Source organism: Schistocerca cancellata, chromosome 3 (genome assembly GCF_023864275.1).
Source record: "Schistocerca cancellata isolate TAMUIC-IGC-003103 chromosome 3, iqSchCanc2.1, whole genome shotgun sequence".
NCBI lineage: Eukaryota > Metazoa > Arthropoda > Insecta > Orthoptera > Acrididae > Schistocerca > Schistocerca cancellata.
Window position 1 is genome coordinate 793,167,024 of NC_064628.1, and position 18,043 is coordinate 793,185,066.

An 18,043-nucleotide genomic window follows, 5' to 3' on the forward strand; every position below is an offset into this window, starting at 1 on the left:
ATGATGAACTAATCCTTCAAAGGCAAAGAAAATTAGCAGCACGGCATTGGCATTTGACCTGACCTGACAAGCTTTTTTTTTCTATTATGTCTTGGAGAACCTTCCCCGATCCAGTGTGGAGATTGAACCTTGGTCTGTACGTCATAACCTTAGACCCATGTCTCATCACCAGTTATGATTCTCTTAAGGAACATCTCGTTCTCATTTGTGTGATCCAAAAGCTCTTCACAGATCACAAGGCAAAGGTCTATGTGGCGAGCCATGGGATGAACTTGGCAGCAACATGATGCATTCCAAGATGCTGTGTCAGGATTTCATGACGTGATCCAACTGAAATGTTACATTCTTCTGCAATCGCTTGGACAGCCAGTATTTCATTGACGTGCACAAATTTGTTGATGTTTCCGACATGAGCGTTGTCAGTAGACTTCGAGAGGTGTCCTGAACAAGGATTCATCTGTTAACTTGCATCCAGTCATTTTTAACCCGTGTGAACAATTTGTAACACCAAGTATGCCTTTAACACTCATCACTGTTGGCTTCCTGCAGCATTCGGTGTGTCTCTGTGAAGGTTTCCTTGAGTTTCATGCAAAATTTAATGCAGACACATTGCTCCTCTAACTCTGCCATCTCGTAATTCACAAATTGTGTGACACAATGTTCTACTCAACACAGCACTGAACAATAACTAACAGACATACGACAGTGAAAACAATCAATCTTTGTCAGTATAATTTAATTGAATGGATAAAAATCCACTCACCAAGTGATGCCAGAACACATGTCCTTTTCATGTCGAGCATTCCCTCCCATACAGCCTTGGCATTTGAGGCAAACATATTTGTTCGGATGATGACTCTTTACAGCAGTACACCACTATTTTCATCTCAGCCTTCACTGGATATAATTACCCTATCAGCCTAGTTCAGAAGGAAGATTTTGCTGGCCATCACATTCACTCCTGGTGTTGTTGACCCCTCCCAAAAACAACTTCGGAGCACATCACTGGTCGCTCAGTATTATCCTGGCCAGTTACTCCAACAAGGCCATTACTTTCTAAAATCGTGTCCTGAAATGAGATCCATTCTGTCTGATATTTTGCCCACCCCAGCTAGAATAGCTTTTTGTCACCTCCCACTCTCCGCAATATTCTTGTCAGATGCTATGCTCCTTTTGCACTCATCTCCCACTGAGACCGTCCCCACACTGCAAGAGTTGCTCTGTGCACTCTCCTACTACCAACTGTATGAATCCTGTGACTGGCAAAATGTATACTAACAAAGAGAGAGCCGCTTGTGAAAGGACACATGTCGTATACCATCTGTTATGTAAACACTATTTGGCCATTTACATCAAAATGAGTTAGGATGAATGGGCATAGGCAGAGGGTGTATGCTGGCAACACACAATATCCTGTTGCAGAACATGCTCTCCAACATAACAATCATGACCTCGGTACCTGTTTTCACCACACGCACCATCTGGATTCTTCCCCCAGTTCTTAGAACTTCACTGGTGGGAACTAAACGCTACAACATGTTCTTGGTTCTTGCCACCCACCTGGCCTTAATTTACATTAATTTCTTTGGTCTCAAGATTTCTTTACATTAACTACTTAACTACGTCTTTCTTCACTCTGTTTTAGTTTTCTACATCTCTCTCTCTCTCTCCCCCTCTCCCTCTCCCTCTCCCTCTCCCTCTCCCTCTCCCTCTCCCTCTCCCTCTCCCTCTCCCTCTCCCTCTCCCTCTCCCTCTCCCTCTCCCTCTCCCTCTCCCTCTCCCTCTCCCTCTCCCTCTCCCTCTCCCTCTCCCTCTCCCTCTCCCTCTCCCTCTCCCTCTCCCTCTCCCTCTCCCTCTCCCTCTCCCTCTCCCTCTCCCTCTCCCTCTCCCTCTCCCTCTCCCTCTCCCTCTCCCTCTCCCTCTCCCTCTCCCTCTCCCTCTCCCTCTCCCTCTCCCTCTCCCTCTCCCTCTCCCTCTCCCTCTCCCTCTCCCTCTCCCTCCCTTCCTCCCCCCCTCCCCCCCTCCCAACACTGTTATGTACAATGGACTCAGCTTTTCACTCTTATTAACTCGTACACAATGTTTTAGCAGTAATCTCTGTCCTCTGCGTATTAACCTGTCTCCCACGCTTAAGCTCTCAAGTTTTCAAATCTCGTCCAGTGCAGTCCCCAACAATCAGTCTTTCCTTCTCGTCTTGTCCGAAAGTCTCCCTGTTGTGTGGTTCTGGGCGACTTTTCTGAAATCTACTCCTTTTCCTAGACCTCACTAGTCATTTTCTTGCACCCCTCTTCCTTCCCATTCAGTCTTTATGCCTGAAGAAGGAGCCACTCGCTCTAAAAGCTTGCCTGATATAACCTTATTTTATGTGTGTGTTTTCAGCCACCGCTTGGTGAGTAGAATTTTTTAACTGTACATTTACATTATATAGACATAAAACAATGAAACTTCTGGCAGTTTCATGTTAAACACAGGTGTGTGCGCATGGATGCCAGCTGCATTTCGCTCCAACACATCATTGGTGCGAAACTATGAATGTTCTGGAATTTTTTGAACAGACCTTGTAAACTGTGATTCGCCTGAAAAGGTGTGTCACTACTCAATGGACCGAGTGAGGTGACGCAGTGGTTAGCACACTGGACTCACATTTGGGAGGACGACGGTTCAATCCCATGTTCCGCCATCCTGATTTAGGTTTTCCTTGATTTCACTAAATCGCTTCTGGCAAATGCTGGTTCCTTTGGGCATGGCCAGCTCCCTTCCCCATCCTTCCCTAATCCGATGAGACCAATGACCTTGCTGTTTGGTCTGTTCCCTCAAGTCAACTCCAACCCAACCACTCAGTAGATGTCCAGTTGTGGTACTGGCATGCAAATACCAGCCTTCATCGGCAGTGAACAGCAGTCAGCGTGGGTGCATGAACCAGGTGCCTGCTGTGGAGGCCTGTACGTAGCAACATTCGCTGAGTAGTCATTGAGGAGAAGAGACTGTTGGTATCCCCTTGGTTTGTCTGGGCAGTCAGTTGCTCAACAGTCGTATGTCTGTTTGCCTGTTCACATCACTGCAGCTGTTGTTTCCCCGTGTCACCTATGCATGGTTGTGCACAGCAGTTGCCTCGTAGCCAGTTTTGGGTAATGCCATTTTGCCATGCACGATAAACTTCAACCACAGTGGCATGTGATTAGCTTACAAACTCACCTGGGCAGTCAGTTGCTCAACAGTCGCATGTCTGTCTGCCTGTTCACATCACTGCAGCTGTTGTTTCCCCGTGTCACCTATGCACGGTTGTGCACAGCAGTTGCCTCATAGCCAGTTTTGGATAATGCCATTTTGCCATGCACCATATACTTCAACCACGGTGGCATGTGATTAGCTTACAAACTCACCTCTTTTGGAAATTTTTTCACCCTTGGCCCGAAGCCAATAATATGCCCTTTTGGACGTCAAATAAATCACTCCAATTCCACATTACAACAATGACTTTACTTTTTTCCACATACCCCAACACATACCCCAACACATTTTATGTACCCTTCACTGCTAGGACTGCCAGCAGCTGTCTGTGAGTGGTTATTGCATGTTGTTGTCAAACATAGGCGGCGGTCACATTTATGTGACTGAACTGTGTATGATTAGGTATATTTCTTAAGTGAACGGAGTGTATGTACATTAGCTTCCATTGACAACAACAGTCTGTGAGCAGTAATGGTTCAAGTAACTCAGGAGAGATAGAGGTGACCGTGTGAGTATGATAGTTAATAAAAATACATAAAAATTAAAGTACACAACACTATCCTACTTTTGGAACTGTTAGGGAAGGAGAGAACAACAGAGTGGGGAAGATTAAAAAGGAAGGACAGGTCACTAAGACCCAAGGATAAAACCACCTGTGATCAGAATAAGGTAGCTATGTGTCTGAAATATTTCCCATCGTGAAAGGAATCACAGGTGAACAATTCTGTTACATTATTAAATAGTATTCTCGATTAAATTTTACTGTTAATACAATTAAGTGTGTTATTACACATTCCTAAGACACCAAGAAGCTATATAAATGAGTTCCCCATGAATGCACTGATGCATCTCCTGTAAACATTACATCTGTAGACAAAGTAAAGACATGATGAAAAATTCGTTCCAGTACACTTCATAACTGCTAGACATTGCTGGAGACATGAAAGTATGTCACAATGACCTAGTGATTGTCAGGGGTACATTTTACTGCTTTAAAACACTATCAAATCCTGCATGTCAAGCATAATAGTGCAGAAATTGTGGTTTTGTATGGTGAGACTCTGCCTCATGTACTGTGTACACAAATTTCTTCCAGCTGACTACCATGTTTTAAGCTTTAGGAATAACTTACAGAGAAAAAAATATCTCACTACAAATACTTTTGGTTTAATTATATGGGATACTTATATGTAAATCAAAGTATAAAGCTACTCTGATGCTTTTCTCCTAATGCTACAATTATAGACACAAAAAAACCAGTACTGACTTTTAGAGGGCCACGATATTGCTATATCGACTGGTGTTACTGAAATTTTAATCAATTTGTTATTGATGCTTATAATTACTTTAAATAACAACAACTAATAATAATACAACCAGTGCAAAGATGAAATCTGTATAAAGGATATCCTAAACCTATAGAGTTACATCATACAGCTAATAGTGACCTTATAGCTGTAAGAAACATATGGTCACAAATGAGTATTTTTGGTATTATGAGTGGGGCATGTGGGCTATTTGTTTACAAAGTGCTCATGTTCTATAGCAAATAACTTCTTGCCACATCAATACTGGTGGTTCCTCCTTGAAAATAGGTACATGATGAATTTTATGTGCCCATGGTGGAGTTCAACACCTTTAACATATAGTAATAGATGGAGCATTTTGCTCATGAAATGAACTTTTAGACATGCAAGTATTTACATATGCTACTGCATTGTGCAACAGGATGTAGTGCCAGGAAAGCTGAACAAATATAGAGAGAAAGGGTTTTTAACAGGCATCAACCTAATTTGAAGAAATTTACCACTGTAGAGTAGAAACATATGAGAAAATGAGTCATTCAAGCTATAGAGAGCCAGACAGATATCTCAGTAAACAATTACTCATATAGTAGCAGTTGAGAAAACAGTGTTTATTCTTGTATCATGTGGGTAAGCTTCATCACTAATTACGTGTCAACTATCTCATGAAATGAACACTTTGAAGGGTATGGTGATCATAAACAACACGTGCAAGCTATGGAACCAAATTATTTTGAACTGAGAGTATAGTTGTTTAAAAGTTATATTTTATCTAAATTATAATGTGTGCTTAGTGACTGGCAGTTGTCACTTAGCTTAGTATCCTTTGCTGTTTGTTCAGTTGTTATCCTGAGACTGGGGCCACATTGTGCAATAGTCTGACAAATCCAAACCAATGTTTTTCTTGAAAGTGACACTGTACAGGTGTGTTATTGAGGTAATGCATGATATCAAGTGTGTTTCCGTTTTGGTTAATGGAAGTTACAGGGATTGGAGACAAATTCGGAAACACCATGAGAAATGTATGCTTGAACACAAATGTAGATGCTAGCCCAGCCTGCAGATTGTGCTGTTATATTTGATCATGAATGGTAGCTATGCAATGTCCTCAGTAAGTTGCAAGAGTTAGGCACGGTCAGAACAGTGTCATGTGTAGTTATGAGTATATTATGTCAGAGCTATGTGACTTAAAATGTGGGTAATTTGTTAGTGCTCACATGGTAGGTGCTTCCATAACCAAAGTAGCTAATGTGTTTGGAGTTTCAAGAGACACCATATTGAAGATTTATATCGCGTACCAAGAAAGTGGAAAAGATAATCATCTTCTATGTCACAACATGGACGAATTTGTGTGTTGAGCAATTGTGACAGACAGTTATTGAAGAGCATTGTTACAAAAAAAAATAAAGAGGACAACAGCTGCCAAAGTCACTGCAGAACTGAATGTCACACTCACAGACACCTTCAACATCAGAAAATAAAGAGAGATTATTAAGCAGGGGTTTGCAAATTGAGTTGGAATCCCAAAAGGACTCGTCAGTAGTGCAAATGACCGTAACTGGAAAACATGCTTCTGAAAGCCTTTAAATCTGGTCTGTGGAGCAATGGAGGAAAGTAATTTGTTTGGATGAGTCTTATTGCACACTGTTTCCAGCCTCTGGCCACGTTTGCCCCAGGAGTGAACCACGGTGGGAATTGGTTGATGATTTTGGCGGCCATATTGTGGTATTCCATGTGTCCCATGGATACTCTGAAGATACATTACCGCCAAGGATTATGTGGTCATTTTGGCTGATAATATCCATCCCATAGTACAATATTTTCTCTCCAGTGGCAATGCTGCTATCCAAGATATGGCCCTTGTCCACATAGCTTGCATTGTCCAGGACTGGTTTTGTGAGCACAAGGATGAATTTTTGCATCTCCTCTGGCCGCCAGTCACCAGGTATCAGTATTGTTGAGCTTTTGTGGTCTACATTGGAGAGAGGGGTGACTGATCACTATCCACATTCCTTATTAACTGAAATTGCTACAAATTAATGTCTAGCTTTGGGAGGATTGGAACAAGAAATGGCTCACTGTGGCCATTATGAACAAGCTACATACCATAAAACAATCCACAATTGCATGACGATCTTCTTTCACCTTTCTCAGAGGGAACATGCACTGTCCAATCACATTAATGTGATCACCTGTCAAAAACTTGAATAATCACCTTTTACATATAGGATCTGTATTTATCCGTTCCAAGATGACTGGGAGTTGTTTTGAATGCCAATGTTTTTCCTATGCCATATTAGGCATGTTAATATGTTGTGTTTATGGTGGTTCTACATTTTTGTCCAGACCTGTATCTTGCCAGTGTCTCTCTCCGCCACAGATTCCAATAAACATGCTCCATTTATAGATATCTGTCTAGATGACATCTCAAGTTACATGAAACAGCTTCATTCCACTTCTTGTGATGATAGTGGCTGTAAATTTTCCCAAATACAATGTTACCTTAAGGTAATATTGTGATTACCCTAAAATTTTTCCGTAATATGTTTGAAGCCTGATTTAGGTAGCATTTTCTCCCCACAGTTTTGTCAAACTGCGTTACATGACCAAGTTAGGTGGTGTGATGTTGAAGGCACTCAGACTTTCATTCAGATGAGGACTGTTCAAATCTCCAGCCAAGTATCGAGAGGTTTACCATGATTGTCATAAATGTTTTAATGTTGAATGGTGAGATGGGCTCCCTTGACAGGACATGGATGAAGTTGTTCTCCATCTTTGCCAAACCTGAGCTTGTCCTCACTCTCTAATGGCCTTGTCGACAGAATATGAAACTCTGTTTTTCCTTCTTTCATTTTGCATCCTGAATACTGAAATGAGTCCTCAATAAAGGCAATAGCTTATCTCAGTTTTATTTATGTAGATGGTTGTGGCACTAGCAGTATTTCCTGCCACCTCTTGATGCCCAGCAAATATTCATATTTTTTTCTTTTAATAGTTATTTAAGTGTTTTATGTCAGTATCTACATCTTGTATCAAGTGTTGCAGCTATATACACCTTTTTGTCCCAGAATAATGTACAGTTATTGTCACTGCTGCCAGAAAAGTTCAAGTGACATACATAAAAAAGTAATTGTATTGTTTTTGTCCTGTCTCTAGCATTCCTCGACTGAAACAGCGGTTTACTATAGTATGCCCAAGACATGGTGACTTGTATGGTGTATTGGATGCCTTGAAAGTATCAGACACAGTATTGTTTCTCCTATCAGCTGATGAAGCTGAAGGCTTAGATACAACAGGAGAAGTACTACTCACGGCTGCAATGGCTCAAGGATTGCCCACACCAGTTGTTGCTGTAACACATCTAGACACTGTACCAATTAAGGTATTTACTGATACTGTACTGAATAATTTTCATAGAAATGGTGATGAAATCAATACATAAACTTGTTTTTCTGGCTCTACAAATTGTCCCCTTGACTGCTCGTTTTAGCTCCAAGACCACTCTTTCTGGATTGGTTAGAAGATTTTTCTCACTAGCCCTTGTACTCTTCTGGTAATTGTTTCCAATAAGCAGCTCCCTTCATTTATTATTTTTAGTACAATTTCATTTCATTATCCATCAATTTAATTGTTAAAATCCCTCTGTACTTCCACATTCCAAATATTTCCAGTTTCATTGTTTTCTGATTTTTCCCACAGTCTGTGTTTCACACCCATACAAGACAATACTTTTGGCATTTTGTTCTAGAAACTTATTCTTTAATTTTGTGTCAATATGTGATGATGCCAACAGATCCACTTTTTTAAAGAAAGTTTTCTTCGCCTGCACCAATTTATTGTTGATGTCACCCTTCTTTTGTCTGTCTTGTGTAACTTTCCATCTTAAAGATGAAAAAAAAATTGTTTCCTTTCTTATATGTTATTTCTAAGTTTGATATGTAAGAAGTCATTATTCTCCTTTCTGTTATTTTATTCACTTTCATACTTTTCACTATCTGTAACCCAAAATCAGTGCCAGCTAGTTGTACATTCCATTTAATATTTGTCATGTGGTTTGCTTAGTTTTGAGTAGAAATGCAGTGTGTTATGGGAACCATAATACCAATATATGTTGCCCTTGCACCTTTATTTCTATTTTGAAATTTTCATCCTGTTCCTTCATTGCTTCATGGTCAAAAAAATTAAAAATATTATGAGAGGTGTTCAGTAATTAATGCAGGCATTTTTTTTTCTAAAAACAGGTTGGATTTATTCCAGATTCCAATACATCATATTATTCCCCAATCTTTTGGCTTCAAGACCTGTTTATCAACATAGTCTCTGTTCAATGTGACAGCCATACGTCACCATCCACTTACTGCCTGCAGATTGCTTTCTTCATTGGCCCAAACAGTTGGAAATCGGGTGTGAGATCCAGGTTGTAGGGTGGATGAAGAAAAACAGTCCAATGAAAATTTGTGAACTCTTCTCATGTGTGGAGATCTATGAAAGGGCTTGTGTTGCCATAGAGAAGAAAAAGTTCATTTGCATTGTTGTTGTGACTAACATGCTGTCCACCTGCGGGTCCGGGGGTAAGAATACGCCCGAAGTATTCCTGACTGTTGTAAGAGGCGACTAAAAGGAGTTTCACACATTTCGGCCTTTGTGATGGTCCCCTGTAGGGTTTGACCTCCATTCTTAAAAATTTTCCCGAAGAGTGAACCTATTGGGGAACAACGCCTTACATGGCGCATCGTGTCCATTGCGCATTGATATCTTTAGCCAACTTTCTCTCCATCGCATTGCGGTCTTGCCCATTCTCCATCTCTTGAGTGAGGACACCTCCCTGGGTGTGTTTCCACCATTAACTATGCAATGATGACCATGGACTTCTTTCCACCTGATATCCAGCACAGTAGCCAGTCCATTGTGGTGGGGCCGCCATGTACCCTGTTGGTTGTAGCCCCCTGACTACCCAGGGATCGCCCTGCTGATGCCTGCACCGTTAACTCCCCACGTATGCCAAGGGGTAGATGCCCATCCCCCTGGGGCATCGGGACTCCCAGCAATGGCCATCCTGCCAGGTGGCCTTTGCTGCGGCTGGGTTGCGCCCATGGGGAGGGCCATTGGTCAGACTGGGTGGCATCAGGGTGCATCACATGTGATGAAGCATAGTCCATCATCTCTTGCTGGTGGTGAAACACCAGCACACTCTAAGCATTCACGAGCTCAATTCAGCGCACAGAAGTATGACTCCAAATCATTCCCCTCCCTGGCCACACCATGGGAGGAACATCAGGCTAAGGATGGCAGCGGATCTTATTCGCCCCGGTACCTTGTATGTTCAAGAGCTGTTGGGGGAGGGGGGGGAGGGGGAATCTTTCATGACGATGAAACCTCAGCTTTTTGTTGAGCATTTAGAGGAGAAGTTTGGGGAGGTGGAGGGCTTGTCCAAAATGAGATCGAGGTCAGTCTTCATCAAAACAGCATCCTCTGTCCAGTCACGGGCGTTACTCACTTGTGACAAACCGGGGGATGTTTCTGTAACCATCATGCCCCATAAGAGCTTAAATATGGGCCAGGGTATCATATTTCACAGGGACCTTCTTTCGCAGTCTGACAATGAGCTGCATGCCAATTTAGAGTGGCAAGGTGTATATTTCGTCCAGCATGTTCACTGGGGTCTGAGGGATAGTCAGGTTGCCACCAGTGCCTTCATCTTGGCCTTCAAGAGTGATACATTGCCCAAGAAGGTCAGGATGATGGTCTACAGCTGTGATGTAAAGCCCTATATCCCTCCCCTGATGCGGTACTTTAAGTGCTGGAAGTTCAGTCTTATGTCTTCCCGCTGTACTTCCAGCATCACATGTCAAGATTGTGGATGCCCATCACATCCCAATAGTCCATGTGCCCCTCCTCCCATCTGTGTCAACTGCAGAGAGCACCATTTGCCTTGCTTGCCAGACTGCAGGATTCTCCAGAAAGAAAGGAAAGTCATGGGGTACAAAACTCTAGACCGACTGACCAACGCTGAGGCTAAGAGAAAATTTGAATGCCTGCATCCTGTGCGTATGACATCATCTTACACTGCTGCTATAACAATTCTGGCACCATCAGCTCTGCCAACCCCAGTCACCCCTCAGAGCCGGAAGACTACACCTGCCCCCTTGATGGTGGGAGGCATTTCCCTCCATGTAGCTCCTGCACCACCTACTTCGGGAGCAACACCGCCCCAACCATTGGTGACGTTCGTCCCCCCTTCTAAGCCAGAGAAGCATAAGTCTTCTCGCTAAGAAGGGGTCCCTTGGCTCATTCCCTTCCCTGGTTTCTGCTAGTGGGAAAGTTGACACCCGCCAGTGGCTGAAGAGCCCAAAAGCAGCTGGTCATAGGGCTTCACGATCATCCTCAGTCCCGGATACTGAGCCAGTGAAGTCCTCCCAGCCAGGGAAACCCAAGGAGCAGCGAGAGAAACCCAAAAAGAAAGCCCCTAAGACCAAGGAAATTGTGGTGGCACCCACACCACCACTACCTACAAGCTCTGTGTCTGAGGATAGGGTGGAGATTCTGGCATCCGCTGAGGACCTAAATCTCACCAGACCCTCAGACACATTGGTTATAAACTGCTCAGACAGTTAATTTGGTGGCAGCAGGTGACTATGGGGTATGAACTACCCCATTGAATGTTCCATGCCTTCCCAGTCTCATGATGATGTCATCCTCCAGTGGAATTGTGGCAATTTTTTCCACCTCCTGGCTGAGCTACGGCAACTGTTAAGCTTTACACCTGCTCTCTGCATTGCGCTCCAGGAAACCTAGTTCCTGGCAATGCGGACCCCTGCGCTCTGTGGCTATATGGGATATAACAGGAACCGTAGCGACTATAAACAAGTGTCAGGTGTGTGTCCTAAACTCAGCCTCTAATGAAACTGTGCCCCTTAAAACCCCTCTTGAAGCTGTGGCTGCCAGTATAAGGATGACACAGGAAATGTCTCTCTGCAATATGTATCTTCCTCCGGATGGTGCAGTACCCTTGAATGTGTTAATGTATTAGCTGCACTGATTGATCAACTCCCTAAACCTTTCCTACTTTTGGGAGATTTTAACGCCCATAACCCCTTGAGGAGTGACACCGTGCTTACTGGCCAATGCAGAGATGTCGAAACCTTACTGTCTTAGTTCGAGCTCTGCCTCTTAAGTACTGGGGCCGCCACACATTTTAGTGTGGCTCTTGGTAGTTACTCTGCCATTGATTTATCCATGTGCAGCCCAGGAATACTCCCATCTATCCACTAAAGAGCACATGATGACCTGTGTGGTAGTGACCACTTCCCCATCTTCCTGTCACTGCCCCGGCATCAGGCCCACAAATGCCTGTCCAGATGGGCTTTAAACAAGGCAGACTGTGGGATACTTTCACATCTGCAGTCACCGCTGATTCTCCCCAACATGGTAACATTGATGTGATGGTTGAGCAGGTGACTACAACAATCGTTATTGTGGTGGAAAACGCTATCCCTCCCTCTTCAGGGTGCCCCAGCGAAAGGCAGTCCCTTGGTGGTCACCGGAAGTTGCTGAGGCAATTAAGGAGCGCCAGCGAGCTCTACAGCACTATAAGCAGCACCCTTCCCTGGAGCGCCTCATAGCCTTTAAGTGGCTCCATGCCCGCATTCACCAGCTTATCAAAAGATGAAAGCAGGAGTGTTGGGAGAGATATGTCTCGACCATTGGGTCGTCCCGAGTCTGGACGAAGATCAAACGTCTTTTTGGGTACCAGACCGCAACAGGTGTCCCTGGCATTAGCATCAACGGCATGTTATGTACTGACACAAACATGATTGCTGAGCATTATGCTCGAGCCTCTGCGTTGGAGAATTACCCCCCAGCCTTTTGCACCCTCAAACGGCGGTTGGAAAGGAAAGTCCTCTCATTCGCTACATGCCACAGTGAACCCTATAATGCCCCATTTACAGAGTGGGAGCTCCTCAGTGCCCTTGCACATTGCCCGACACAGCTCCTGGGCCAGATCGTATCCACAGTCAGATGATTGAACATCTCTCGTCTAATGATAAGCGACATCTCCTCGTAAACTTCAACCGGATCTGGCGCGATGGTGTCTTTCCATCACAATGGCAGGAGAGTACCATCTTTCCGGTGGTAAACCCAGTAAAAACCCACTTGATGTGTATAGCTATCAGCCCATTAGCCTCACCAACGTTCTTTGTAAGCTGCTGGAACGTATGGTGTGTCGGCGGTTGGATTGGGTTCTAGAGTCAGGTGGTCTACTGGCTCCATGTCAGGGTGGCTTTCGCCTGGGTCGCTGTACCACTGATAATCTTGTGTCCCTCAAGTCTGCCATCTGAACAGCCTTTTCCAGACACCAACACCTGGTTACCCTCTTTTTTTATTTACGAAAAGTGTATGACACCATCTGGCGACATCATATCTTTGCCACATTATACAAGACGTATCTCCGCGACCCGCTCCCAATTTTTATCCACAATTTCCTGTCACTTTGTACTTTCCGTGTCCAAGTTGGTGCCTCCCATAGTTCCCCCCATTTCCAGGATAATGGGGTCCTGCAGGGCTGTTTATTGAGTGTATCTCTATTTTTAGTGGCCATTAATGGTCTAGCAGCCTCTGTAGGGACGTCCGTCTCACCTTCTCTGTATGCAGAAGACTTCTCTGCATTTCATACTGCTTTACCAGTACCGGTGTTCCTGAGCAGTGCCTACAGGGAGCCATCCACAAGGCGCAGTTATGGGCTCTAGCCCATGGTTTCCAGTTTTAAGTTGCAAAGTCGTGTGTTATGCACTTCTGTTAGCGTCGTACCATTCATCCGAAACCAGATCTTTACCTTAATGGTGGTCCACTCACCATAGTGGAGATATATCGATTCTTAGGAAAGGTTTTTGACACCCGATTGACTTGCCTTCCCCACCTCAGTCAGCTTAAGTAGAAGTGATGGCAGCACCTCAGTGCCCTCCGCTGCCTGAGCATCACCAACTGGGGTGCAGATCGCTCTACGCTGCTGCAGCTCTACAGAGCCCTTGTTCAATCCCACCTTGACTGTGGGAGTGTGGTTTATGGTTCGGTGGCACCCTCAGCATTTTGTTTACTCGACCCATTGCACCACTGTGGCATTTGCTTAGCGACAGGAGCTTTAAGGACGAGTCTGGTTCCCAGCATCATGGTGGAGGCCAGAGTCCCTCCATTGCAGTTTAGGCATGCACAGCTGCTGGCCAGTTATGTTGCACACATTCATAATTCTCCTGTGCATCCGAATTACCATCTCCTTTTCCCGCCCACCCCTAAGGACTCAGTTAACCCTGCGACTCTGCACTGTCACTTCCTCTCGATTCTCGACATGTACCAGGGCCATGAAGTGGTTTACACTGATGGCTCGATGGATGATGGTCATGTTGGCTTTGCCTATGTTCATGGAGGACATATAGAACAGCATTCCTTGCCAAATGGCTGCAGTGTTTTCACTGCAGAGCTGGCAGCCATATCTCGTGCTCTTGAGCACGTCTGCACATGCCCAGGCGTGTGATTTCTCTTGTGTACTGACTACTTGTGCAGCCTACAAGCTATCGATCAGTACTACCCTCACCTTCCTTTGGTAGCAAACATCCAGGAGTCCGTCTCTGCCCTGGAATAGTCCAGTCACTCAGTGGTGTTTGTCTGTACCCCAGGTCACGTTGGAATCCCAGGCAAGGAACTTGTCGACAGATTGGCCAAACGGGCTATGCGGAAACCGTTACGGAGATCGGCTTCTCCGAAACTGACCTGCATTCAGTATTATGCCACAAGGTTTTGCGGCTTTGGGAGATGGAATGGCATAACCTCAGTATGCACCACCACCTCGATGTCTCTGTGGTTCACAAATGACGGTCGTCCATCTCTTGCTAGACTGCCCACTTTTAACCACTCTGCGGTGGAATTTCAACTTTCCCAGCACCCTACTTTCAGTGTTGGGCAACAATGCCTCAACAGCAACTTTAGTCTTACGTTTTATTCGTGAGGGTGAGTTTTATCATTTGCTCTAAGTCCTAGCACACCTCCTTTGTCCCTGTGTGTCCTGCACCCTGGTGCTTTCAGGGTGGAGCTTTTAATGTGTTGCAGAGTGGCTGTCTTTTCCTTTTTACCCTCATGGTCAGCCAGCCGTGGTAATCTGCTTTCTTGTTTTACCCTCTTGTACCTGTATTTGTGTCTTTGTGGTTTTCTTGTCCCATTTTGTGCATTTAAGTGTTTGTTGCCCTTCAGTTGTTGTTGTTGTTGCCCTTCAGTCATTGTTGTTGCCCTTCAGTCGTTGTTGTGGTTTTTCCTTTCATTCTGTTTCGTGTTGTAAGTTTCATTGTCCTATTCCCACCTTTGTGGCATTGTTTCCTTCGGAACAAGGGACCGATGACTTCGTAGTTGACCCCTTCCCCTTTCTTTTAAACCAACCAACCAACCAACTAGCCTTTTCCTCATTAGTGTGTTGCTGCACTTCCTCACAAGCATCATACGTATGGTGTCTTTTAATTGTGAACCATACTTGGTGATGGGGAAGCAAGAACCAAAATACATGTGAAATTATTTAGATTAGAAATTGAATGACAGAAATGCAGAACATAATAGAAATCTCACAGCAAAAGAAGGTTAATATGTGTTGGGAAAATATTTTAAACTAATTCTGATGATAAAATTGTGCTGAGAACCAGAAAGAGTGGGTGTATTGTAAGAATAGTATGCTGAAAAAATACATAAAATAAGGGAAAGGCAACCACGTAGGCCTACCTATAGAGGACTGGTTCATGATGCATAGAAACAAAGAACAGAAAACAGTTACCTCTAGTTTCTTAACTTTTACTCTTTTTCTGATAGGAGTATATTGTTTGTTGTAAGGAAGTTCACTGATGCCATTACAGCTCTTTGTCTTACTACTGTGGAGGCCCCATTTAATTGCATATGTGTTGACAGCTAGTTTGTATAGCATTTAGAAACAGTAACTTAGAAACTTTTGAGCGTAAATGCTGATAACACCTTCGATAACCTTGCCTTGACAGAAAACAATGCAGGCTATTCCTGTGGCTATTGCAACTGCCTGCAATTAGTGTATCCTGCTGGTACATCATACATTCAATACAGTGGCAGACGTGAACTTGGCATAACTGTACTAAGGATATTGGGGAGTTTTTTTAATTACAGCCACATTAATTTTATGTTTCAAAAATGATTTTAATTGTGTGTCCTTAGTGCATTTGTGAATACTTCAAAACTGTTTATCAAACTATTTGATCAATGTCATCTGGCTGGTGGACATGTTCATCATCCGAATCCAGCAGTTGTTCTTCAGCCACATAATTTATCATCTTTTCAGCCAACTCATCATCTGTGCAGATGAAGCTGTCATATGCAGAAAGAATGGCTGTAGGAATGTTCCTCAAGAACTTCAAAGTCAGCTGTATTTGAATATTCTATTCAAAGTTTAGACTAGTGTACTGAAGTGTTTTTAAAATTCTCATTCCATCTAATACATTAAAAACTTGTATCGTAATACAGGGTACATAACGTTTGGAAACACTTTCAATTATTTATTGCACAAACATTGCACATATATCATACATATGTCAGTTTGAAGACAACCCCTGAAAGTTTTTTTTTTTTTTTTTTTTCCCATGTATACTGCCACAGCGTAGTTCGGTAATTTGCCAATTGTCAGCGCTAGTCGCAAACATGGTGAGTTCAGGTGCGTAGCATGCTGTTTCATGAAATGAAATGGCCTCCCCGATCACCAGATCTCACTCTATGTGACTTTTTTCTGTGGGGACACATTAAAGATCTGGTGTATGTACTGCCTCTACCACGTGATGTAGCAGAGCTCCGACAGAGTATGGGAAGTGACTGCCACAGTCAATAATGCCTTGCTGGGACGAGTATGGCAAGAATTTGATTACCATATTCACGTCTTCCAGGTCACTCATGGTTCGCATATTGAATGTTTATATTAAAAAAAAACACTTTCATTGTTTCTCTTCAAAATGCAATATGTATGACATCTGTACAATGTTTAGTTCTTGTGCAATAAATAATTGAAAGTGTTCCCAGACTTTACGTACACCCTGAATAAGGACAACAAGCTGGTGGGTTGTTATGGGTCGTTACCTGTGACACCACCACATGCCAACAATGGTGACAGCAATGTTAAATTAACCAAATTGCTGTTCCATTAATAGGTGCTTATCTCAACTGTAGGATGTGTTACTTTTGTCTTTGCAATTATTAAACTTGATATTTGTTTTAACTTCCATTCATTTGAGAAATGTGCGAGTGGAACAACACAAAAGTCAGTCTCCACAAAGACAAACTCAAAACAGTGTCTACCAGACTAAAAAAAAGTCCCCAGATAGTTTTCCAACAGCCTGAACCACACACTACTATATGGTTTTGTGATGATTGGTACAGTAAATTTCACCATTAGTAAATATATCGTGATTACATCATAGTGGTATTACAAACTGTTACACTCTATAAATTATTCAATTTTTCTGTTATTTATCAACAATGTTATAACCATCTTGTGGTGTTCCAGTTCTTCTTATGTCCGTACTTGGTATAAAAATAGGACAAGGAATTCTGCCCTATACAAGACACCTTTTCAGTTTCATTTTACCCAGAAATCTTTACGCACTTTTTGTGTTATTTTCAGTGGGTTATTTTATTTTCTTACTGTAAAATTGTTGTTACATGTTAACATTTAGAGAAACTTTTGGTACAAAATATTTACAATTGTGAATGAATAATTGTTGTAAAATATTATACATCATTTGTTTACAGTTCACAGTTGAAATATGTATTAACGACCTGATGCACTATATGTTGTTTATTACATTATATTTTAAAGTTGTAGTTAAAGCTTAATTGGATGTAACATTAGTTTATATACCTTACATGAAGCTATTGGGTATTTATGTTGGTAGCTACACAATGTACAACTTATCATCTGCAAACAGCAAAATTAAATTTTTATTTCTCTGTTTGTTATGCATTTACAAATGGAAACGAGTATATATCACATTTCTTTGTGTGTAACTTATGGCTATGATGTTCTAGTGTTTTCTCATATGTTTTGGCGGGGTGAATGTGCTGATTTTTGTGACTTATGGTCGTTTGACAACACACTTTCTTACAAATTTTCAAACACGGGCAGAGTTTATGCCGCCATTACATGTTGTTGTAACTGTGTAGTATAGTTAATTTTTTGTATAACCTGCTACTGGTTTTAAGGATCTGTAAGTCAGTGTCAGTGTTTGTTAGGTTGTGATTGAGTGCTATCAGATGATCTGCGAAAGTTGGGTGTGAGCTGTTGCTTTTCAGTACTCTGAGATGTTCCGTATACCTGGTTCTGAAATTCCTGCATGTTTGACCCACATGTAGAGACTGACAGCAGTTGCAAGTAAGTTGGTATTTACCGGACTGGCTGTATTTGTCAGTGTTGGTGGTATTTCTTCCAAGCCTGCTTTGTATTGAGTTATTGGTTCTATATG

The 18,043-nt window shown here is 42.8% G+C and overlaps 1 protein-coding gene across 1 annotated transcript in view; it reads left to right on the forward strand.

Moving 5' to 3' along the window:
- LOC126175846 (pre-rRNA-processing protein TSR1 homolog) overlaps positions 1 to 18,043 on the forward strand; it is a 96,088-nt gene that overhangs the window by 24,536 nt on the left and 53,509 nt on the right. Inside the window, exon 3 of the mRNA XM_049922853.1 lies at positions 7,692 to 7,917. Within this exon, the coding sequence (XP_049778810.1) occupies positions 7,692 to 7,917 (226 nt within the window). The remainder of the gene's footprint in view (positions 1 to 7,691; positions 7,918 to 18,043) is intronic.